This window comes from Petaurus breviceps, unplaced genomic scaffold (assembly GCF_028583685.1).
Source record: "Petaurus breviceps papuanus isolate PSGF00001 unplaced genomic scaffold, PetGlider_PUasm1.0 90654, whole genome shotgun sequence".
Classification (NCBI taxonomy): domain Eukaryota; kingdom Metazoa; phylum Chordata; class Mammalia; order Diprotodontia; family Petauridae; genus Petaurus; species Petaurus breviceps.
The window spans coordinates 3,472,328-3,496,810 of record NW_027187301.1 but is presented as its reverse complement, the minus strand read 5'-3'; the positions used below and the strand labels follow the sequence as shown (position 1 = coordinate 3,496,810).

General features: G+C 40.0%; 1 protein-coding gene across 4 annotated transcripts in view; it reads right to left on the bottom strand.

Annotated features, from left to right (window-relative positions):
- Positions 1-24,483, bottom strand: part of KALRN (kalirin RhoGEF kinase) — a 982,696-nt gene that overhangs the window by 503,950 nt on the left and 454,263 nt on the right. For all 4 annotated transcript variants that reach the window (XM_069064963.1, XM_069064965.1, XM_069064964.1 and 1 more), the window contains one exon: positions 20,732-20,854. In XM_069064963.1, coding sequence (XP_068921064.1) covers positions 20,732-20,854 — 123 coding nt within the window. The remainder of the gene's footprint in view (positions 1-20,731; positions 20,855-24,483) is intronic.

The following is a 24,483-nucleotide window of genomic DNA, read 5'->3' as shown; positions in this document are numbered from 1 at the left end:
TAGGAACACAGCTCATAAACCAGCTTCCCTTTCATCCCTTCCCAGAAATGATCAACTGCATAAGTGACATCTCCTACCTCTCAATACAAGACATCCTCAGTATTCATGCATATTGCTTGTAAAAGAGTGCTTTTGTCACTCAGTGCCTTGGTATTTTGGGCAACTAGGTGGTACAGTGAGTGGATAGAGCATAGGACCTTGAGTCTGGGAGGTCTGAATTAAAATCTGACCTCGGTCACTTACTAGCTATGTGGCCCTGAGCAAGTCACTTGACTCTGTGTGCTTTAGTTTCCTCATCTGTAAATGAGCTGGAGAAGGAAATGGCAAACCACTCCAGTATCTTTGCCAAGAAAACCCCAAATAGTGTCATAAAGAGTTGGACAAGACTGAAATGACTGAACAACAATAACAATAACAAAATTTAACTACTCTGATAAGCTGAGGGTTTTTCAAGGTTCAGGACTAGCCTTTTAATTTAGAGAAGAAGCTTATTAACGTACACTTATTTGAAATGTGTGACCACTCAAATCAAGTTAGGCCTAATTATTTCATTACCTATGAAGAAAGGATGTGCTAAGCAAATTTATCACTGGGATCCCATTTTAAAGAATAGCACAACAAATTCAGTGTCATAAGAAAATCCGAGTCTTACACACAATATGGGAATTTGTTTTGCTTGACTATAACTATTAACTATTTGGTAAAAGGGTTTTGTTTTCTTTTTCAAGGGAAAAGAGGTAAAAGGAAGAGAAAATATGTTTATCAATTGAAAAAATAAAATTACAAAAATATCATCCCAGTCTCAGACAAAAGAAAAGGGCAATCAGAATTTCAAAGGTTCTCAAATTTGGGCCTTATTGGGATCAGTTAAAAGAAATGGAACTGTTTATCCTGTAGAAGAGAAAACTTAGGGAAGATATGCTAGGTGTCATTATGTTTCTGAAGGGCTGACTTTTGGAAAGACCATTAGGCTTGGTCTGCTTGGCTCCAAAAGGCAGAAGTAAGAGCAATGAGTAGACTCCAGAGAGCAATGGGATGACCCCTGAGATCCCTTCCAACTGTAACTCATGCTCCCTCACTCTCTACAGAGCCCATCAGTTGCCAAATCTTGCTGTTTCTACCTTCAAAACATCTCTCACATCTGGTCCCTTCTCTCTGCTCACACAACTGCCACCATATTTAATTGAGGCCCTCATCACCTCTTGCCTGGATGATTGCCATGGTTTCCTAATTGGTCTTCCTGCCTTGAGTCTCTCACCACCCCCTGACATCCTACACATCTACATGCAGCTGCCAAAGTGATTTTCTGTAAGCATAGATATGACCCTGTCACTCCTGTATGTGATTAATTTCAGTAACTTCTTATTGCCTCTAATATAAAATAGACACTCTCCTATTTAACATTAAGGTTCCCAAATGACCTGGCTGTGGCATATTTTTCTAGGATCTTTGGACATTGCTCCTTTTCCCCTACTCCGCAATCCAGCCAAACTGGCTTTCTGTCTTTTTTTCACATATGACATCCATCTCTGTGTCCATGCCTTTGCACTGGCCATCTCCTATGTCGATCTAATTCAGTTCAGCAAACATTTATTTATTTTTTTAAAAGCAATTGGGGTTAAGTTACTTGCTCAAGGTTACACAGCCAGTTGTGTGTGTGTGTGTGTGTGTGTGTGTGTGTGTGTGCGTGAAGTATCTGAGGCTGGAACTGATCCCAGGTCTCCCGACTCTGGGGCCGGTGCTCTTACTCACTGAACCACCTGGCCACCCCTCAGTAAACATTTATTAAGTGCCTACTATGTACTGGGCTCTGTGCTAAGCACTAAGGATAAAATTAATAAATAAATAGAAAAATAGTTCCTGTCCTCAAGGAGCTTACAATCTTTTGGGAGGAGATGACACAAAAGGAGGCAGGAAAGGGGAGGGGAGGAGACTAGAGGGGACCCTTCACAAGGCATCTAATTCCATGGAGCTGAAATGAAACAGGGAAGCAGAAGGATGAACTGAGCCCAAAAGTCTAGCTTCTGCCCACCACAAAGGAAAGCACTGGGGAGAGTTTAGTACTCTACTTCCCATCCATCCAATCCAAAAGAAGAGGAGGTTGAGAGAGATCATGTCAGCTCCTTACAGAGCCCTTTGCTTCCTTTTAGGGGCATCCAAGCACCATATTGTGCATGAAACCTTTCCTGATACCCCCAACTAGTATTGCCTACTTCCCAATCTATTTTATACTTAACTACTTTGTATATATTTGCATTTATTAACTTTATACAATATATGGCTTTATGTATATTGGTCTCCTTCATTAGAATGTAAACTCATTATAAATAGGGATTTATAATGGATTATAATAATTTTTCATTCTTGTACTTCTATCCCCAGAGTCTAGCCTGATACCTGACACATAATAGGTATTTAGTGAATATCTGCTGATTGATTGACTGAATGAGTAGAAGTTGCCAAGAGGAAGGCTTAGGTTTGATATAAGGAAGAATTTCTGAACAATCATAGCCATATTTAAAAGTGGGAATGAATGGCTTCAAGGAGAAGTGGATTTGTTTTCAAGAAAATGATGTTTTTGACCAACTAGGGTCCTAGCAGATAGGGTATAGACTTACAGTCAGGAAGGAACATTTTCTTTTTTTTTGCTTTTCGTAGGGGTAAGTGGGGTTAAGTGACATGCCCAAGGTCACAAAGCTAGTAAGTGTTAAGTGTCGGAGGCTAGATTTGAACCCAACTTCAGGGCTGGTGCTTTATTCACTGTAGCATCTAGCCACCCCTAGGAAGGAACATTTTTTCCCTGACATCATGTTAGTGTTCGTGGGTGGTGGCTGCAATGACGTTCTTGTCCTCAAGTCCGAACTACCCTTGAAGTAGAAACTGAGACTAGGTCCCTCCAAAAGCTGTTAAAATGTATAGGGGTAGAGGTGGGGCCTGAGAGGTTAATGTTTAATAAATTAATAACTTTTAAATACAGAAATGATACAAAAAAGGATTAAGGGAGAGAAGGAAGGAGGAAGAAAAAAAAATCTTTGTTCTCACTGGAAAAAGGAAATCGTACTGGGAAACAGGAGGAACAAAATGTGATCATGTTTTTTTCTGCATGTAATTATGGAAGAGTAATGATGAAGGAATAGTGAGTGAATGTTCAGCTGATGAGGGATAATAGAAAGTTGACCTCACTTTTCTTGGATTAACAGAAAGCAGTCATAGGAAACAATGTTTTTTCTCTAAGGCAGTTAATGCCACAGTAGGAACCAGGCTATATAATATGGGATTGTGTCACTGATTCAACAGCTAAGAATTCTAACACTTTCCCCAGTGAATAGATGGTAAAAGTACATGAACAACCACTGCTCAGATTTTAGCAATCATATGGAAGATTGCTTCAGATAAATAATAATAATAATTTTAAAAAACAACCCTGAGGTTTCACCTCATACCTAGCAAATCGGCAAAGATGACAAAAGAGGAGAATAGCCAAGGTTGGAAGGATTGTACAAAGAAGGCACATTAAAATATTGTTGATGGGATTGTGGATTGATCCAAGAAGGATTGTACAAAGAAGGCACATTAAAATATTGTTGATGGGATTGTGGATTGATCCAAGCCTTCTGGAAAGCACAATTATGCTAAGAAAATGTCTAAAGTAGCCATGCTCTTTAGATCTCACTGCTAGGCATATAACTTAAGGATGTGAAAGACAGAAAAAAGTCTTATATACACCGAAATATTCATAATGGCACTTCTGTAGTAGCAAGAACTAAAAATGTAGAATTTCTATTGATGAGGAAGTATCTAAAAACTCCAGTACATAAATGCAATGAAATATTTTATTGTACTGTAAGAAAATGTGAATATGAAGAATTCAAGAGAAGCATGGGAAGATTTCTATGAATTAATGTAGTAAAGGAGAACAAAGAAAACAATATATGTAATGACAGCCATGTCAATTTTTAAATGAATCAGAATGATATGAAATTATAGTGATTAAATTTGGAACCGAAGAAGAGACAAGAAGGAGTAGGTAACTATAGCAAAGAAACGTTGCACAGGTCGGATTCCTTTCATGTATTGGCTAGTTTTGTTGAGCTGATTTTTCCCCCTTCTTTCTTATGATTTGTTATAAAGCAATGCTTTTCTGTCTTAAAAATGAAAGTGATGTAAAGACTGGATTCATGATTTCATTCATATAGGGAACTCTTAGATAAGGAAATTCCCTCTGTTAACGAAGACGAACACCTTTGCTCTAACATACACATGCATACACACATATACCTATTTGTGTCTAATGGCAGTCATTCATAGGCAAGGGGAAGAAAGGGAAAAAAAAGGAAAAAATTTTAAAATTACATGACAATTTTTTGTACATTTGAAAGGAATAGCAAGTTGTACATAGAAGATTTGCAATTTCATATGCAATTATCTTTTTTTATTGTACTATGTTACAGAAATGCTTGTTTTATTCCATAAATTAAAAATTAAATTAAATTTTGAAAAAGAGAATTAAGAGCTGAAATGGTTACACATTCAATATATATCACTGTTAACACCTGAATTCAGTTCTCTATCTATACCATGCTGTCTCTCCTCTATGAAAACATTTTAAATTTTTAAAAATAAAAACTGTAGAGAAATATCAATCATGCAGTTGCAAGAAAGGTTTGGGTTGAGTTACAACATTCTGCTCTACCCAAGTCTTACATTAAGCCAGGTTTAAATTAAGTTAATTAACTTAATTAGTTAATCAATTATAAATTAATTGATTAATAAGAGTAAAGATTAGTAAGGTACTTAGTCATACATATGTTTCCTCTGAATCTTATTCTATATTGCACACCCTTCAAAATGTTATGCTAATATCAGTGATTTATGCTCAGTTGTTTTTAATAGACTTCATTTTTTATTAGAAAAGGCATAATTCAAATGGGAAAGCAGGCTAGGAGAAACTAAACTATTCAGGCTATGAAGTCATAATCTAGGCTAGGGGTACTTTGCCTGAATTGTAGACAAGGTACCCAAGAGTAAACACCAAGCTCTGGAAAGCTAAGCCTTGAAAACTAAACCCTTTCCTTCTAAGTTCATTAGGGGCCGGGATGGTGCCTTAGACTTATTTTACATTCCAATCTCACTACCCTCAAAGCACCAGACAAAAAAAAAAGTCTCAGTAAACACCTACTTGGCTGACTTTATGGAACCTGATAGATTTGGATAATTTGAGGATAACTCCAACCATATTCACCAATGGGAAATAATAATAGCTAGTGTTTACTCTCTGCCAGGCACTGTGGTAAGCGCTTTATAATTATTCTCTCATTTAATATCCACAGCAACCTTGGGAGGTAGCTGCTTTTATTCTCCTCACTTTATAGAAAGGGAAACTGAGGCAGAGTTAAGTGACTTGTCCAGGGTCACATAGTTAAGTGTCGGAGACCAAATTTGAATTCAGATTTTCCTGACTCCAGACCTGTCACTCTAACCACTGCACCTCCTAGCTGCCCTAAAGATGTGAAAGAAAGTTCACCCTCATACGCATCTTCCTTATAACATCAGCAAAGAATGTAGGGAAGCTGTGGAAAATTTTAGTATCTTAGGACTGGAAAGGAATTTCGAAGGTCACACATCATCTCTCCCCTTACCTCTAGTCACATATAACCTAATATCTAGTATTTCCCCAATGAGATCATAATAATTTTGAGCACCAAGAAAACAGAGTGGCATATCTAACAATAATACCTAATATTTATACAGTATTTTAAGGTTTTCAAAACACTATATCTGTATGCAAAATACTACATACAGATATGTATTTTGCAAATGTTAAAGAACATTATAAATATTAAGGGGTCACAAAGAATTGGACATGACTGAAATGACTAAATATATACTTATGCATATGTATATACACACAGATATAATAAAATCTCATTAAATCTTCCCAGTAGCCTTTTATCTCCATTTTATAGATGAAGGAACTAAGACCAAGAGAAATAAAATGACTTGCCCAGAGTCATACAGCTAATAGGCATCTGAGTCAGAATTTGAATTCAGGTCTTTCTGACTCTAAACTGAACAACATTCTCTCCACTCTATCAAGCTTCCTCTCTAGAATATGACTCCGATCACATAGAAGGTGGGGGGCCTCAGGGCTGGGTTTCCAGTTACTTCTTTTCTTCTGCTTCCCATATGCTACCTGGACTGTACATGTAGTGCCATCTGCAGGACAAAATGAGACCCACAGAACCAGATTAATCTCCCTAAAATACAGTTTTCATCACGTCGTTCCCATGGGGAGAGATCTGTCTACTAAATACTGCATTGCTACCAGATTCCTCAGTCTGGCATTCCGGGCCCTCCATCATTTATTCAACTTCCAGTGCTCCCAAATGTGGAGTGCTGGAACTTCCAATACTCTCTCACACTTTATACCAATGTCTGACACATACTTGTACCCTGTGTCAGACTTGCCTTTCTCACTTCATCTACCAGTGGAATCCCACCCATTCTCTCAAGGCTCTGTTCCGATCTTACGTTCTTCATGAAATACTTCCTGATTTCTTATCTCTTTCCCTTTTCTGCATTTTATGCTGATGATATCATTACCATAACTATTTTTAAAGATTATTTCTATTTTTTCTTTTTTTATCTCACTCACATTTCCCATCACACCCTTTTTTTAAATTTTTTTTTTTAAGCGATCAGGGTTAAGTAACTTGCTCAAGGTTACACGGCTAGTTATTTCTGGGTGTGGTGCTGAGTGTCTGAGCCCAGATTTGATCCAGGTCATCCCAACACTGGAGCCGGTGCTCTTACTCGCTGAGCCACCTGGCCGCCCCTAAGCAATTGGGGTTAAGTAACTTGCTCAAGGTTACACGGCCAGGTGTTTCTGGGTGGGTGCTAAGTGTCTGAGACCGGGATTCGATCTCCAGGTCATCCCAACACTGGAGCCAGTGCTCTTACTCGCTGAGCCACCTGGCCGCCCCTAAGCAATCAGGGTTAAGTAACTTGCTCAAGGTTACTCGCTGTGCTACCTAGCTGCCCCTCATCACATCCTTTTTTTAAAAAAAAAAATTTCTTTTTGCTTTTTGGAGGGGGAAGGCAGGGCAATTGGGATTAAGTGACTTGCCCAAGGTCACAGAGCTAGTAAGTGTGATCAAGTATCTGAGGTTGGATTTGAACTCAGGTCCTCCTGACTCCCAGACTGGTGCTCTATTCACTGCTCCACCTAGCCGCCCCCCCCCCACCCCCCACCCTATCACATCCTTTTTGTCAGCTGGGTGGTGCAGTGGGTAGAGAGCTGGGCTTGGAGTCAAGAAGACCTGTGGTCAAACCCACCCTCAGACACTGATGAGCTGCATGAACCTGGGTAAATAAATCATTTAATCTCTGCCCGCTTCAGTTTCCTCAGCTGTAAAAAAGGGAGAATAATAGCGCCCACCACTGTGATGGTCAAATGGAATAGCATTTGTAAAATTCTTAGCACAGTACCTGGCATGCAGCGGGCTCTTAATAAATGCCTGTTCTTTTCCCTTCCCATCATTATTTGAAGATTTAGGGCAGGTTCTCGGGAATATGGTTACTTCCTTCTTGGGAGGATGCCGTTTCTGGCAGTCATTACCACTAGGTAAGAAGTGCATCATTAGCTCCTGATGCAACATGTGGAACAGAGTAAGCACTTCCTTAATAAACAATTTTCATTCATTCATTCATCTATAGGTAAAATATGGATTGGGGTATTCAAAGTTTTAATTTCCTCAGCTGTAAAACCAGGGCCTGCACCACAGATTTAGAGCTAGAAGGGTCCAGAGAAGTCATTTAGTTCAGAGATGACAGATCATAGCTGCAAAAGTACAGCCTTGTACCATATAAAGATGCAACTGGGAAATGTTGAACAAAATAAATAAAAATATAATGCAATATAGATAATGCTAATTTGTGGTTTTCTAAGTCAACATGCATTCTGCAGAGGTCTGTTTTTATTTGGAGACCACTGATTTAATCCAAAGATCCTGATTTTACAAATGAGAAAACTGAGACCTACAGAGACAAAATTACCTGTCACACAGATAGTATCAGGCAGGGTCTAGATTTGAACCCAGGTTCCCTGACCTTAGGTTTAGCCTTCTTTTCCTTATCCAGGGCTTCTTCAGAACTTCTTAAACTATGGGTTGTGACCACTATTCATAATCTCTGAGGTTCATTTAGCCCTAATAGCCTAATAGTTCTAGAACTGAAAAAATAAGGACCCAAAGGAAATATAGAATCAGATAAAAGACAATCATCCATATACTGTGCTAGTACATATGATACATTAAAAGGCCCAGAAGAATGTCTTCAGTGCATTAGTCAGATACTCTGTGGAACACCCATGGAAGGCCCTAGAAAAGAATTGCATAGGATGAAAAGACACAGATGAATTGGAGCCTATAAAGAGGACTCACAGGGGTGGCTAGGTGTTGCAGTAAATAGAGCACCGGCTGCAGAGTCAGGAGGACCTCAGTTCAAATCTGGCCTCAGACACTTGACACTTACTAGCTGTATGACCTTGGGCAAGTCACTTAACCCCAAGTGCTCAGCCTTCCCCCCTCCAAGAAGCAAAAAAATAAATAAATGACTCATGACAATGAGAACATGAATCCATCAAAGTATCAAACTAAGTGTGTTTGTATGCATGTGTGTATGCAGAATGTGTGTGTGTGTATGAAATATATACCATTTGTAGTTGTTCAGTATTTTCAATTGTGTCCAACTCTTTGTTATTCTATTTGGAGTTTTCTTGGCAAAGATGTTGGAATGGTTTGCCATTTCCCTCTCCAGCTCATTTTACAGATGAGAAAATTGAGACAAACAGGGTTAAGTGACTTGCCCAAGGTCACATAACAAGTAAATGTCCAAGGCCAGGTTTGAACTCATGAAGATGAGTTTTTCTGACTCCAGGCCCAGCACTCTGTGCACTATGTCACCACCTAGTGGCGCTCCATTATAGCACATGTATCTTAACCTCTCACCTCCAAACTTCCTCATCTCTGTGGAGAACACCATCATTATTCCTATCATCCAGGCTGGAAACCTCAGAGTTGTCCCTGACCTTTTACATTACTTTAACCTCTAAACCCAAACAATTGTTGACTGCACCTCCACAGTACCCTCCCACCCTTTCCTATGGTGCCCCCCTAGTTCTGTGCCTCAGCCAGCACCAGTGTCTTCCCTCTCTAGCCTATTCTGTGAATTGCCAACAAGTTAATATTCCTCGGGCAAAGGTCTGCTCAGGTATATCAAAGACTTTAGACTCTGTTAAAACATCTTTAATGACTCCCTGCCATCTCTTAGATAAAAGGCAGATTCCTCAGCCTTGCATTTTAAGCCCTGCAATCAACCAATCAAAAAAGCATTTTTAAGCCTTACTATGTGCCAGGCACTAAGCCAGGTGCTGGGGATACAAGGATAGAGGGAAACAGCCCCTTCCTTCAAGGACATTCCATTCCATCAAAGGAGACAGCATGTATATGTACACACACATATCCATATATACAGTCACACACACATATATGTGTATGCATGTGTATGATTGTATATTATACATATAAGTTATATAACATATGTGTGTGGGTATATGCATATGTGCACGTGTGTGCACACATACTATATACATATGTGTGTATACATACTATATAAAAACATATGAGTTGTGTAATACATACATTGGCACTTAGGTGGCACAGTGGACAGAATAATGGGCTTGGAACCAGCAAGACTCATCCTTGTGAGTTCAAATTCAGCCTCAGACTCTTAATAGCTATGTGACCCTGGGCAAGTCATCTAACACTGTTTGCCTTAGTTTCTCATCTGTAAAATGAGCTGGAGAAGGAAATAACAAAGCATCCCATATCTTTGCCAAGAAAACCCCAAAGTATAGTCATGAAGAGTCAAACATTACTAAACAACTCAACAAAATGCATATATATGTATGTATGTGTATATATATATAATGTGTATATGTGTATAATTATATATAATGTATATATAATAATATGCATTATAAACTGCATATCATATAGTAGGTTACATACAATATATAAATGCATACATATGTATGTGTAATACGTATACATAAACAATTTATAAAAATGAATATAAGGTAATGTTGGGGGATGGGTCATGAGTAGTATACACAAATACAGAAAGTTTATAAATATAAGGTAATGTTGGGGTGTGGGTCATGAGTAGTTAGGCACATCAGGAAAGACTTCATGTAGAAGGTGGTTCTTGAGCTGTATTTTGAAGGAAAATAGGGATTCTAAGAGGTAGAGGAAAGGGGGAAGTATGTTCTAGGCATAGACATCAGTCAGTGTAATGACAGGAGAATGAGAGATGGAGTGTCACTAATGAGAAGCAGTAAGATGGTGAGCTTGGGTAGAGGGAAGAGTTCATAAAAGAGGACGATATGTAATAAGGTTAGAAAGGTAGAGTGGGGTCAGGTTGTAAAGTACTTTAAATGCCAAACAGAAGACTTTATATTTGATCCTAAAAGTAGCAGGGAGACACTGAAGTGCATTAAATCGGGGAGTTTACATGGTCACTCTGCTGTAGGAAAATCATTTTAGTAGCTCTAAGCAGGACGTATTAGAGCAGGGAAGACAGCCAAGACAAAGAAACTAATTAGGACACCAATGAAGTGGTCCAGGTGAGAAGACCTGAACTAGAGTGCTGTGCATGTGAGTGGAGAGAGGGGGCCAGAAGTGAGAGAGATTATGGAGTAGAGATGACAAGGCTTTGACAACTGAGTGAATATTGGGAGTGAGGATGAGGAAGATGGCTTCAGAATAATGAACCCAGGTGACTGGAAGAAGAGTGCCCTCAACAGAAATTGGGCAATTTGGAATAGGGACATGTTCTGGGTGGGGTGGGAGTATGGAAGAAGATAACGTGTTTTGTTTTGGATCAACTGATTTTGAGATGCCTTTAGGAAAGTAAGTTCAAAATGTCCAATGGGTAGTTACTGATATGGGACTAGAATCCTCGAGACTGGGACTAGGATATGATATCCTTTCGTATATCGATCACTGGCCTATATCCTGTGCCTAGACTGTAGTCCCTCCTTACCTCTACCTTATATAATCACCCTCTTCCTTCAAGACACAGATCAAGCACCACCTTGTACATGAAATTTTTCATAATGCCCCCAATTGCTAGTATCCTCCCCGCCCCAACTACCTAGAATTTAATTCCTTTGTATTTATTCTCTTCATATTTATTGAGAAATGTTCTAGTGCAGGGGTGGGGAACCTGCGACCTCAAGGCTACATGTAGCTCTCTAGGTGCTCAAGTGTGGCCCTTTGACTGAACCCAAACTTCACAGAACATCCTTTTATTAAGATACTAGATTCTAGTGTCGCCCCTGTTAGAACAAACTCCTTGTGTACAGAGATTATTTCATTTATTATATTTGTATTTCTGGAGCAGTTAAGTGCAATAATGGATAGAGCACTGAGCCTGGAGTTAGGAAGACCGAAATTCAAATCTGACCTCAGACACTTAGCATCTATGTGACCCTGGACAAGTCACTTAACCCTGTTTGCTTTAGTTTGCTCATCAATAAAATGAGTTGGAGAAGGGAATGGCAAACCACTCCAGTATCTTTGTCAAGAAAGCTCAAAATGGGGTCATGAAGAGGTGGGAACAACTGAAATGACTGAACAACAACAAATTTTTACTTCTAGCGCTTGGCATTTAGTAGGGCTTAATAAGCATTTGTTGACTGACATAATAAGGCACATGAGATGACATAACACAATATGATGACAAACACTTAATATTTCTGCCTTTTACCCATTTTCTCTTTTAGGCAATGTAGTCTACTAGTTCTTCTCTGAATTCAATATGCTGTCTGTCACCTGCAATACGCTATCTGCTTTGGGAAGGTCTGTCCCTGTTATCTGGAATGCGCTCCCTCTTCACCGCCACTTTTTTGGATCCTGGCTCCCGTAAGGCTTGGCTCTGGTGCCATCTTCTATTGAAAGGCCTTTCAGATGCTGGTGTTTTCTCCCTGCTTAAATTATCTGACATTTAATTCCTTGCATGTAGGTTGGATCTATCCAGAGAAACAGAAGCTTCTTGAGGCCAAGAACTAGTTCATTTTTATCTTTGTATGTCCTCAGCACTGGGCAGAGTGGCTGGCACATAGTAGGCACTGTTTCTTTTTACTGAATTATTACTAAAATACTAATTTGTAACAAATAAGAGTATAAATGAACTCACTTTACATACAAATAATATTTAAATAATAATAAAATAGACAAATACTATCAAGCTGAGTAAAAGAAAAAAATAAGGACCAAAATACTTCTTAAATATGATAAAGGTTTATATCATGACTCTTTTTCATTTGATTGTGATAACCCTTTTGTGATCCTCTCTATCTCATCAAATTCTCCCTTGCTTCAAACAAAATACTATGGTAATTGAAAGTATTCTTGAGCGCTCTGAATCCATGCAGAGTTAACAAAGATGAAGCAGTATTTAACATTTATCTCAACTGTGTATTGTATGTATTCCCAAGCACTAGCATGTAAAGCCTGGGTCAGAAGATCCCACTTCTCAGGAAGCGTCCAAATCCACTTCAGGGAACTTCTCATTCCTCTGACTCCTCGCCCTCACCCAAGCAAACTGGGGACCTCAGTACTTGATACCACCCTTTCCTCTAAACCCCCTCCCTGTACCCCACTCCCAGTAGCAGACTGTTGATCTATCTCATAGATGTTCACTATTCCAAAAGATGAGAACTCACCCAAAGTCCAATGTGAATGTGGGCCTATTAATCATACCCTTCCTTCTACACATGCTCTCTAGAGTCTGGAGACTGGCTCAGGAAAATTGACTTAAGTCAATCCATGAACAAACTTAAATAACACCCTTGTTTGTTTTGCAATGAAGTCCTTTATCTATACAGCTATAGCATTTTGTGGAGGGATGAGTTTATGGGCTCTGCTAAGCTTTTTAAGAATGTAGTCAAGGGGCAACCAGGTAGCACAGCGAGTAAGAGCACCGGCCCCAGTGTTAGGATGACCTGGAGATCGAATCCCGGGCTCAGACACTTAGCACCCACCCAGAAACACCTGGCCATGTAACCTTGAGCAAGTTACTTAACCCCAATTGCTTTAAAAAAAAAAAGAATCTAGTCAAGTGCATGAAAGTGGGCTCTTATCTCTATGAGAACTTTGTAAAATCAGTTATGGGGTGAATCAGAGACTCTCCCCATATCCTTTACTCCTTTCTTCATCCCTTCAAACAGACACCATGTTTGGAGATCCCAAAGGGTAGAAGCAGGAGCTAGGATAACAAATCCCATATCTGAAAGGAGAGAGAAGAGGCAAAACCTTGCTTTCCCCAACAATTACTGCCCTATACTTCTGGGAGGAAAGGAAAGGAAGAAAACTGGAAACATCATTAGCACAAATCCCAGGAGGGAACTGTTGTTGTTATTGGTCATCCATTCTTGAAGAGGACCAGTGACATCATGGATGATGTCACTGTGAATTGCCTGTGAATTGAATTTAAGCGAGGCAGAATCGCACAAAGTCATCAGTCTCACTCTCTCCTCCAGAGTCGTTGAAGTCTAGTAACAAGACAAAAGTCAACACGACTGGTGATGGTCCATGATGCGATGGATGACCTTGGTGTCTTCGCTGTCTTACCAGACTCTAAGTGCTGCATAGGGCCTGCTTCAGCCACCTTGATTGTTCACATCTGCCCATACTGCTGGGGAAAATCTTCACAGGCTGGGGGTAGATATCCGACAGGTTTGAGGCTTGGTGGTTACCCTAAACCTGGCTTAGCTCATCTACAGAGATGATTTACTGAGGGTGAAGGGTGGACACCAAAAGTGGATGAACAGCCCTGAAAAGGGCTCAGCAAGCTCTCACACCAGAGTGCTCCTGCTAGTCCTCCCTGAACACCCCATATACCTCCAGAAGGGAACTATAATTATAAAGACCAGTGAGCCATCTTTGTCAATGTGCCCCCCGCCAAAGATGATCTGACAACATAAGTGGTTGACCACTCAATTGGCAGAAGCCAATTCCAAGCCACGCATGGCTTCTCCTATTCCCAGACTTCCTGAGGCCTTGGATAACCATAAAGAGTATCCTTCAATAAATCACATTAGGATACAAAAGACTTGTCCTTGGGTTGTTTCTTTTCTTACTGTGTCTTCCTAGCCTAGGGATTTAGCCACCCACCATGTTCCCCCTTCTTCTGTCCCTGCTCTCCCAACTCATATTTCATCTATTTAGAGGAGAGTTTAGTGCTAAATAGTAGGTCAATATGGACAGGAGACATTAGACTCCTATTGACACAGGAAAATACCAATCTATTCCCACCCACCCCAACAAGGTTAAAAACACTAATCCACTGCCCCAACCCCCCACAAGGCTAAAAATATGAACAGTTCTAATTATGAGCCAAAGAAAACATATAGTAATAACAATTGAGCCTTTTTGAAGTCAAAATTAACTTCTGGAAAAAAATCCTCCTGGGGCGGCTAGGTGGCGCAGTGAGTAAAGCACCAGCCGGCCCTGGAGTCAGGAGGACCCGAGTTTGGTTCCGGCCTGAGACACTTAACACCCACACAAAAAATACTAGCTGTGTAACCTTGGGCGAGTTACTTAACCCCAATTGCCCTCCAAAAGACAGAAAAAAAAATCCTCTCCATCCTGGGTAGAACTTCCTTGTATGTTTACAACTCAAAAAGTTTCCTATGGTTCCATCTTTTAGACAGTCCTTACCACCCAAGATGTCACTTAAGAAGTCCCCCAGGGATTGTAATTCTAATGGAAGGATTTGTCTTTGTGCTCTGACCACTTGGGAGACAAAAGTTGAACAAAGAAACTAAGAATCCAAAATACCCTCCTAGGACCCAGACAACACATCCTACTACCATCTATACTATACCTACACAAGAGTATACCCAAATGGCTCTCTGAGGGAAAAATCTCACAAGAACTGACCGCACAGAGAAGACAGATTGGAGATGACAAATTCAAACCTCTCTTTTCATCCCAGTGCTCAGTCTCCCATTCAAGAATTTATCAATCTATCCAGGTACGGTGGTATCTACTTGTAGGCCCTGCTTCTGAGGAGGGGGGGTTGGTAGAACATCTGAGTTGGGAGCTTGGAGCTGCAGTACAGTTAAAGCCAATCTGGTGTCCATAGTAAGTTTGGCGCCAATATGGTAAGCCCCTGGGAGTAAGAGGCCACCAGTTTACCTACCAAGGAACAACATGACCCAAACTAGAAAAACAGAGCTGGTCAAAACTTTTGTGCTAATCAGTACTGGGGTTGAGCCTATGAAGCGCCATTGTGCTTTTAACCTGGGGAAGAGAGGGAGACCCAGTCTCAAAAAAAGAATAGCTGAAAAATATATAAATGTGAAGGGATACTATTGTGTTGTAAGAAATGATGAAGAGGATGGTTTCAGAAAATCTTTGGAAGATTTATATGAACTGGAACAAAGTGACCAAAACCAGAATAATCTATACATTAACAACTATTGTATAAAGAAAATCAACTGTGAAAGACTTAGTAACTCTAATCAATTCAATAATCCACCCCAGTTCCAAAGGACTCATAATATAAAATGCTATCCAATTACAGATAGAGAATTAATGGACTCAGAGTACAGACTGAAGCATATTTTCTCCCCTTCTTTATTTTTCTTTTTTTTTTAAGCAATCAGGGTTAAGTAATTTGCTCAAGGTTACACGGCCAGTTATTTTTGTGTGGGTGCTGAGTATCTGAGGCTGGAACTGATCTCAGGTCTCCCGATGCTGGGGCCAGCACTCTTACTCACTGCTCCCTTCTTTATTTATCTTGCCTTTTCTCCCCTGGAATATGGCTAATGCAGAAATATGTTTTGTATGATGGGTATTATGTTTCTTGTTTTCTATGTGGTTGGAGAGGATGAGAGAGAATGTGGAACTGCAAATAAAAATGAAATTAAAAATTAAGAAAAAATTGTAAATTTCTACTTATATTCCTAGTCCCTTCCACATGTCTTGAAAGAGTCCAGATAAAAAGCATGGAAGAACACAGGACTTGAAGTCCAAAGAATTCAGCTCATCTTGGCTTTATCACAGACTAGCCATATGACTCTGAGAAAGTAATTTCTTTGCTATGGGTCTCAGTTTCCTCATTTGTAAATTGAGAGAAAGTCCTTTCCACTTATAGATAAAACACTCTGAGGCACTGTGATACTCTTCCTCTGAACCTGTGTGACAATGGATAAGTCACTTCATCTCCTTAAACCTTGGTTCCCTCATTTGGAAAATGAGGGAGATGAAGTAAATGCTATGATCCCTTTCCCTCTAGCAAGCATTCTAGTTATTCTGCAAACAAACAAACAAAAAAACCTCATTCTCCATCTGGATGTCTCCCATTTGTCTCTGTCTAGGAATGATGATCATGTTAAACACACCAAAGAATGCCTATGACAGATTGATATTCCCAGCCTGTCTCCCTTTTACTTGACTCAAGGACAGTCCCTTGATGCCACCTAAGAAATCCATTCAGCTGAACCACCCTGCTATACATTCACTGACTGCCTTCAGAGTCCCCCAAAGTGAAGGGAGACAACAGAAAGCAATTTTCTACAATGGGGTAAAGATGGAGGATTTATTTCCAGTCTGCAAGATCCATCTACTCAAGAGGCATATTTATAAGAAGGCCTTGAGGGGTGATGTATTTCTGATCTCTCGCCTACTCCATTTTCTGCTGCCCACATCTGCCATTCTCCTTTCCAGAAGAGAAATCTCTGCTCAAACTACTGACCTCAGAGGAAGTCCCAGAGAGCCCTCAATCCTTCAAAAAGATACATTCCACCTCGGAGCCAAACCAGGCACCACAAGCAGAAGGAACCGTGCTTCCATCTTCACTAGTCACAGGTTCATGTGCAGGTAGGTCTGACGCTGAGCAAAAGGAAAACCCTTCTTTCTGTAGCCCTTGCTTTCCCCCTCCTTTGATTACTCCCCCCCTCAGATTCAGACACCTTCCTACCTTCCTTTTTCCCCCTTTAGTCTGGTTTCCCTTTAATCAAAGCCTAGTCTCAGGCAAGGATCTGAGTAGCAATGCTGCTTCTGTCAGACTATTTTTACATTTTTTAGACTTTTATCTCTAATTGTAGGATGAGAAGCTTTGCTGGTTGAAGGAATTGCAGTCCCAGGCAACAGGTGGGAGGGAGATTAACTGAGTTATTACTATTGCTGTCATTATTATTATTAATACATGTCTCATTAAAAATTTAACATTAGGGGCAGCTAGGTGGCGCAGTGAATAGAGCACTGTACCTGGAGTCATAATGACCTGAGTTCAAATTCAGTCTCAGACACTTGACATTTATTAGCTGTGTGACCTTGGGCAAGTCACTTAACCCCAATTTCCCTGCCTTCCTCCCTCCAAAAAAAAATTAACATTGGATAGCAATCTCAACTACTTACTCACATGAGCCTATTCTCTCATTGATTTGAAAGTTGCCTCCCGCTACGCACACCATGACTTCTCCATGCCTGTCCATCTTGAGTAGCACCTCTTTATAGCGGTGCTAGGGGCTGCACCTTCTTTTCCCTGACATTGCAATGATACCGTTGGAATACTTGGGCTGTCCATCTATTATCCCTTACTCTTGTCCTATGGCCAGACCACTTTCTGTTTTGGCTCATGCATTCCAACGATGACATTTTATTATAGTTCTTCAAAGTTCCTTATGGTTATCTGTTGCAGCTTACACATACCATGTGCCTTTCCATTAACCCCTGGTGCAATACTAATTTTTAATTCCTCAGGAGCTACAGTGTTCCAAGATTCACAAACCACACAACACTATTGGTTGGATATCCACTGAACATAAATACAATTAAACAACTTTGTTGTTGTTTTGCTGTGTCTGGCTCTTTGTAACCCCATTTGGGGTTTTCTTGACAAAGATACTGGAGTGGTTTGCCATTTGCTTCCCAGCTCATTTTACAGAAGAGGAAACTGAGGCAAACAAGGTTAAGTGACTTGCTCAGGGTTCACACAGGTAATAAGTAACCAATTTATTGAGTGCGGATTTATAATTTAATTAATCTCAATGCATAAGGAATTGAGAGGCAGTATGGAACAGTGGAGAGAGAGCCAGCCTCAAAGCCTGGAAGAACTAGGTTTGAAGACCCACCTGTAATGCATACTGGCTATGTAATCCTAGGTAAGTGACCTAACTTCTCAGTCCTGCATGGTACCAGCTTCATAAGTTATAGAAAATGTGCCACGGTGTATTAGTAGAGGGAGTCTCTTCCCATTCCATTGTCAAAGAAAATGTCAACCCCTGGTATATTCTTAGTCCCCTTCACCTGCCTTAAAAGGAAACAGTTGGGAAAGAAGTATAGAAGAACACTGGGCTTCAAATCCAAAGACTTGGGATCAGGCCTTGTTTCTACCACATATGACTCATATGACCCTAGGGAAGTAATTTCGTTTCTATGGGTCTCAGTTTTCTCATCTGTAAAATGGGTCCTTTCTAGCTGTAGATAATAAGCTGTGAAGCACTGTGGCCCTTTCCATGTGAAAGTGTATGACAACAGGCAAGTCACTTAGCAGGTAGCCCCAGTTAGAGTTGCCCATAACAATGAAATCATAAATCTAAATCCTTTTCCCTCTCATCTCTACATAAAATATCATAGCAATTTTTTAATCTGTCTCAGTCCAGAAACCCTCTGTCCAGGCCAGCTGAGCAGACCCAGTGAACCATACAAGGGCCAAGTTAGCCCCACACATGGGAACTGAACCTTAGACAAAACTGTGATGTAAGTAAAGCTTGTCTTTGCTTTCCTCTTTTGTCAATGTTCTTTCCCTCCTTTTGGCAAAATGGAAAGAACACTGAATTTGAATGTGAGAATCTGAGTTCAAGTTCCAACTCTATTACTTACTACTTTGGGTTGTATGACTTTGGGTAATTGGGCAATTTGTCTTTCTGCGGTTCTGTTTCCTCATCAGTAAAATTGGGGGGGAATGGTCCTAGATGATCCTTGAGGTCCTAAATTTATGAACCAATAATCCCATGATTCCAAGATAAGATCAATATCTACCAAGGTTTCTCCCCCCACTGAACATTATTTCCCTTGAGGGCAACAAAGCTGGGACTTGATCAGCATAGGAGTGGGGCAAAGCTCAAACTTCATCTCCCTAGACAAAAGTTTCTAGTCACTCAGGAGCATAAAAAGACATACCTATGGGGTGGCCAGGTTAGCACAGCGAGTTAGAGTACTGGTACCCAGTGTCGGCATGACCTGGGGATCAAATCCGGGCTCATACACTTAGCATCCACCCAGAAACACCTGGCCATGTAACCTTGAGCAAGTTATTTAACCCCAATTGCTTAGGGGCAGCCAGGTGGTGCAGTGAGTAAGAGCACTGGCCCCAGAGTCGGGATGACCTGGGATTGAATATGGGCTCTGATACTTAGCACCACACCCAGAAACAACTGGCTGTGTAACCTTGAGCAAGTTACTTAACCCCAATTGCTTAAAAAAAAAAAAAGACATACCTACATAGAATCAGGGCCCTTCAGACTTGGTGAATGGCCTCAGATCACTTGAGTAACCATACTGTCCCTTGTTGACCAGATATATTTCCATAAAGAGACAAAGGTGGTCTGATTACCCAAGCTAAGTGCTACTTTATTCTTGTCAAATATACTTCTTATGTTAGGGCTAAGTGAATCCATTAAAACTATTCAATGTGCTGCAAGTGCCTCATTTCCTTCCAACATTAAATTTAAACAGAATGGTGGTATCAGCTCTATCTCTAACAGATTCTCTTTTCAGGTACTTGTCTTGCTATATTAATTTTAAGGTATTAGTTGATAATGAATGAAGGTGTGACCTTTTTCAGAAGTATTTAATAGGAAAGATGAAAAGTTTTTGAGGTACCAAGAATGAATTTCCAATGGCGGAATGATAGCCAGGTAGTGTTGGCTATTTGGGGAGCCTTCTGGAGGCTCTTATATACAGCACCTGTCCTGATGATGAAATGATGATGGTGATGATGATGATAGTGATGATGATCATGATACTGATGAGGAGGAGGAAGAAGAGAAGGAGAGTGGAGAAGGATAAGAGAGGAGGAAGAGGAAGAGGAAGAAGAGATGAAGTCTGAGTCAAAGTCACTCACAGGTGGTATGGCTAGGTGGTGTAGTGAATAGAGGACCAGACCTGGAATCAGGAGGACCTGAGTTCAAATCCCGCCTCAGACACTTAACACACTTACTAGCTGTATGACCTTGGGTAAGTCACTTAACCCCAATTGCCCAGCCCTCTCCCCTCCAAAAAAACCCAAAACAAACCAAAATAAACAAACAAAAAACAAAGTCACTCACAGATGACCCAGGTGTTTATAGCCAAGTATCAACACTCCCATGTTGACAGGGTTACTGCCTGTAGTTTTCAGTCCATCTTGCCAGCATTCCCTTTAAAGATAGTCTTCTAGTGACCCAAGTGTACAGGTAAACCTCTCTCACTCAGAGAGGAAGGTAGAGAGTATAAGATTCCCTCAGAGAATATGGGTTATCAAGCAAAGGACATTCCACCATTCCCCAAAACCAAAGACTTACAGTGGGAGAGATTGAAAGAGAAAGCAAAGAGGAGAGGCAGACGGGAAAGTCCAAATGTTGGCCCATCTCCCCTTATCCCACATCACTCCTTACCTGTGCAACTTCTTCAAAGTCATCATGTCTCTTCTGCAGGGCTCGGGCTCTATGCAGGGACTTCCCAACACCTGTGTGTTTGCTGAGAAAGGCCTCACCATGGTTTTCGATCCAGTCCAACACCTGATGAAAAAAAAAAAGGCCATCAACAGTTATTTTTCATCATGAAATGGCTAATGGAGGGAGAATAGCATCAATCCTGAACCAAGTGGTTTTATCTTATCTTTAAGTCAATTCGATTAAATTAAACAAATGTTAATTAGCACCTAATATGTTTAAGTCAGGGACTTTAATTTGATTTCTACAGACTCCTCCAAGGATAGATTTTATTGAGTCAGTGAAGTTGAATGAGAAAAAGTTACATCTTTATTTTTAATATAATTGGTTTCCTTTTAATCCTATGCATTTTATTTTATGCATTTAAAAATACTATCCAAGTAGGAGTTCATAAGCTTCATAAGACTGTCAAATGGGCTCATGACATAGTTAAGAATCCCTGGTGTAAGGCACCCTGTCAGGCTCTGGAGATTCAATGACAAAATCCGACCCTCAAGGAGTTCAGATTCTCCTAGGGGTAATACATAGACAAAGAGAAGCATAAACAAAGTAATTTCTTTGAGGTAAGAAAAGAAAGAGCTGGGAAGGAAGTTCAGTATTCTAAGAAGCAGAGATGAGGAGTGAATGCATTACAGACACGACCATCAGTCTATCTACCTACTGACCTTGGGCAAATGAAGAACCATTATTGAAGGGCTGGACTCAATGACTGCTAAGGTCCCTTCTAGCTTCCAATCTATAGTCTTATGGAATACTATATGAAAAAAAGAAAAAGTACTATACCACATGAAACAAAAGATGAAAAAGTAAATGGGAGTTACATTGTAGAGGGTCTTAAATTTCAGAGTGAGGAGTTTTTATTTTATCCACCAGAGAATAGAGAGGCACTAAAGATCTTTTAATAGGAGAACGACACAGTAACACCTGTGCTTTAGGAAATTTTAATCCGGTAGTATGTGTTCGGGTGTATTTTAGCTCTCCAGTAATTACCTATGAGCCCATTTTACAGATATAAGACGTTCCACCATCTATTACTACTGTTGTTGTTTTTCAGACATTTCAGTCATGTAATACTTTTCTTGACCCCATTTGGGGTTTTCTTGGCAACAACATAGGAGTGGTTTGCCATTCCCTTCTCCAAACATATGATATACCGAACAACAAAAACAGCAAAACAAAATATGAGCCTTTTATCAAACCTTCAGAGTCTGGACACCAGCACAGAAGAATTAGGCAAAAAAGTCATATCCTGAATGAATGTCAGCACCTTTGTTCTTTATATGCACTCATAACTAATCCTTACTTAAAAAAAAAATCTAGAGACTTGACTTTCCCTTTCCATGCCCTCCCTTTCCTGCTCCCATTAGTAAATGGGTTAGATCTTAACCTTTCAGGGCTAGAAAAATTTTGAGGATAGATTTTACCACCATGGGTCATTGAATTTTGCATATTTTTTATTACCTTGGATATTTGCATAAATTTAAATAGATTTTTTTTAAAGATTCAATGTTTTTCTAAGATCCCTTGAAGTGAAATTTCAGCAAGTTTGTCTGGAGAAAGGGCTCTTTTCTTGACTTGTACAATTTAGTTTCATCCATTTTAAGGGAGATTACATTCAGGAATGCTAAGTAAGTTTTGAATAACTTCTTTCTGAAGTTACTATAGAACATTTGTCTTTACTATTTGAAGAATACAGAAAGACACATATGAGCTATGGTTGTGAGGGAGGGAGATACAAGAAACAGTTGAAAGCAAGAGGACTTTACCTTTTATCCCTATTAAATATTCTCAAAGACAAGATAGTTATAGGCTAGGAGACAGCAAAATGGATTCCCACAAAACTTGGTGAATGATCAGACGAGAGTCATTATTCATGCAACAACATCACCAAACAGGAAAAACTTTGCTAATATGATGAACATCAGTCAGGATCCAACAAAGTCTTAAAAGGCTGGGAAAATGGACTGGATTTAAGTGGGTAAAGAGAAAAGCATGAGGTTTCAAACAGGTTCAAAAAGAATCAAAGGTCTAAATCTAGCATCAGGGAGGCATGGCTAGATTTTTTCATGTGGCTAAAGATCCAGTGGTGTTAGTGGTCTGTAAGTTTAAAAAGACAACAATGACATGGCGCCCCAAACCAAAAACAGCAACGATCCCCACATACATACACATGCACTCACACTGTGACTTGTTCAATATCATAATGTTGAAAATGGTATTCAGTTTTAGGTCTTCTAACTCCAAACCCAGGGTTCTTTTCATTAATACTGCTCCTGAGCAATTGGCAAGCCTTGATAGGACTATAGGCCCAGTACTAGATGAATCTCAAACGCTCCTAGGTCTAGTTCAATGCCCTTGCTCTACAGATGAGGAAACTGAGGCACAGGGAGATAAAATGACTTGCCTACTATTGTTTTCATCTATTGTCTCCCTCCCATAAAACAAGCTTCTTGAGAGTTCAGATTGTTTTGCTTTTATATTTTCATCCCCAGCTTTTAGCACAACGCCTAGTACATTACAGTAAGAACTTAATGTCCTTATCCTAGTCTTCTTTATTACTTTAACTAATAAACTTTCAACCCCAAAGAGCAGACTCTTTCCACAACTCACAGGCAGTCATAACCGTGAACTTGTTTTGGAGGCCAATCTAATAATCATTAGCCATAGTTCCCTAATCACCCCCATCTCCACCCATCTAATTGTCTTGAATCTAACAAGGGTATAATCAAGAAGGAATTATTTTTAGGGGAGAAACCAGGCCCTTTTGTCTTCTGAGGAGAAGCAAACACAAATTTATTTCATGAGATTTATTAAGAGTCTTTGAATAGAGGCACTGAATTAATGGGACAAGAGCAGTTGCAGCCTGGGCTCCCAAGTTTCTTGGCTCTTTTAAATAACAAAGAACCTTAAAGCTTGAAGGAAACCTCAGAGTAGCTTTTCCTATTCCTAAATCTATAGCATTGCTTTTTAACCATTCCACAAAACTTTTTATTAACAAAAATCCTTACTTGATATAATCTATAAATGGAAGATGTTTCATCTCTTCCTCACTGTGTCTTGCTGTTCCCAGTCCTCATTAACCCTTCTTGGCTCCCATTCCCCACCACCTGAGATACCTATTTACCACCAAGCTGAAGATATAGAGGACAGAACCTAGATAGTGGAAAACTCAGATATTTAGCAGGGTACAGTATAGCTTGGGTTAGGGTTAGGTATTAAAGAAATTTAGGGATAGGGTCAGAAAAGAATGAATGTAGGGTTAGGGTTAGAAATGAATGTATGGTTAGGGTTAGAGTGTACATTTAGGGTTAGGGTCCAGTTGTCTGCAGGAGATTCCACTGCACGAATCCTTTCTATCACACCACTGACAAATAGTCATCTAGCTTTGGCTTGAACACTCCCAGAAATTAAACTTCCAGGTTACATGGAGAGGCAAGTGTAGAACTAGGAAGATCTAGGCTCGTGTTGGAGACATACTGATGGGTGTGACCCTAGACAACCCCTAACTCTAAAGTCAATCCCTCAGTGTCATAGAAACCAAACCTGTGAATTGTAGTGAGAGTGCTGGCCTGCATTAAAAGAGTTTCCTCATTAATGAATTCCTTAAACCAGTCAAAATTTTAAATTGATAAATAAGGAGAATGCTATGTCACTGTGTATCTTGATACATGGGTACATACACCAAATAGGTCCAG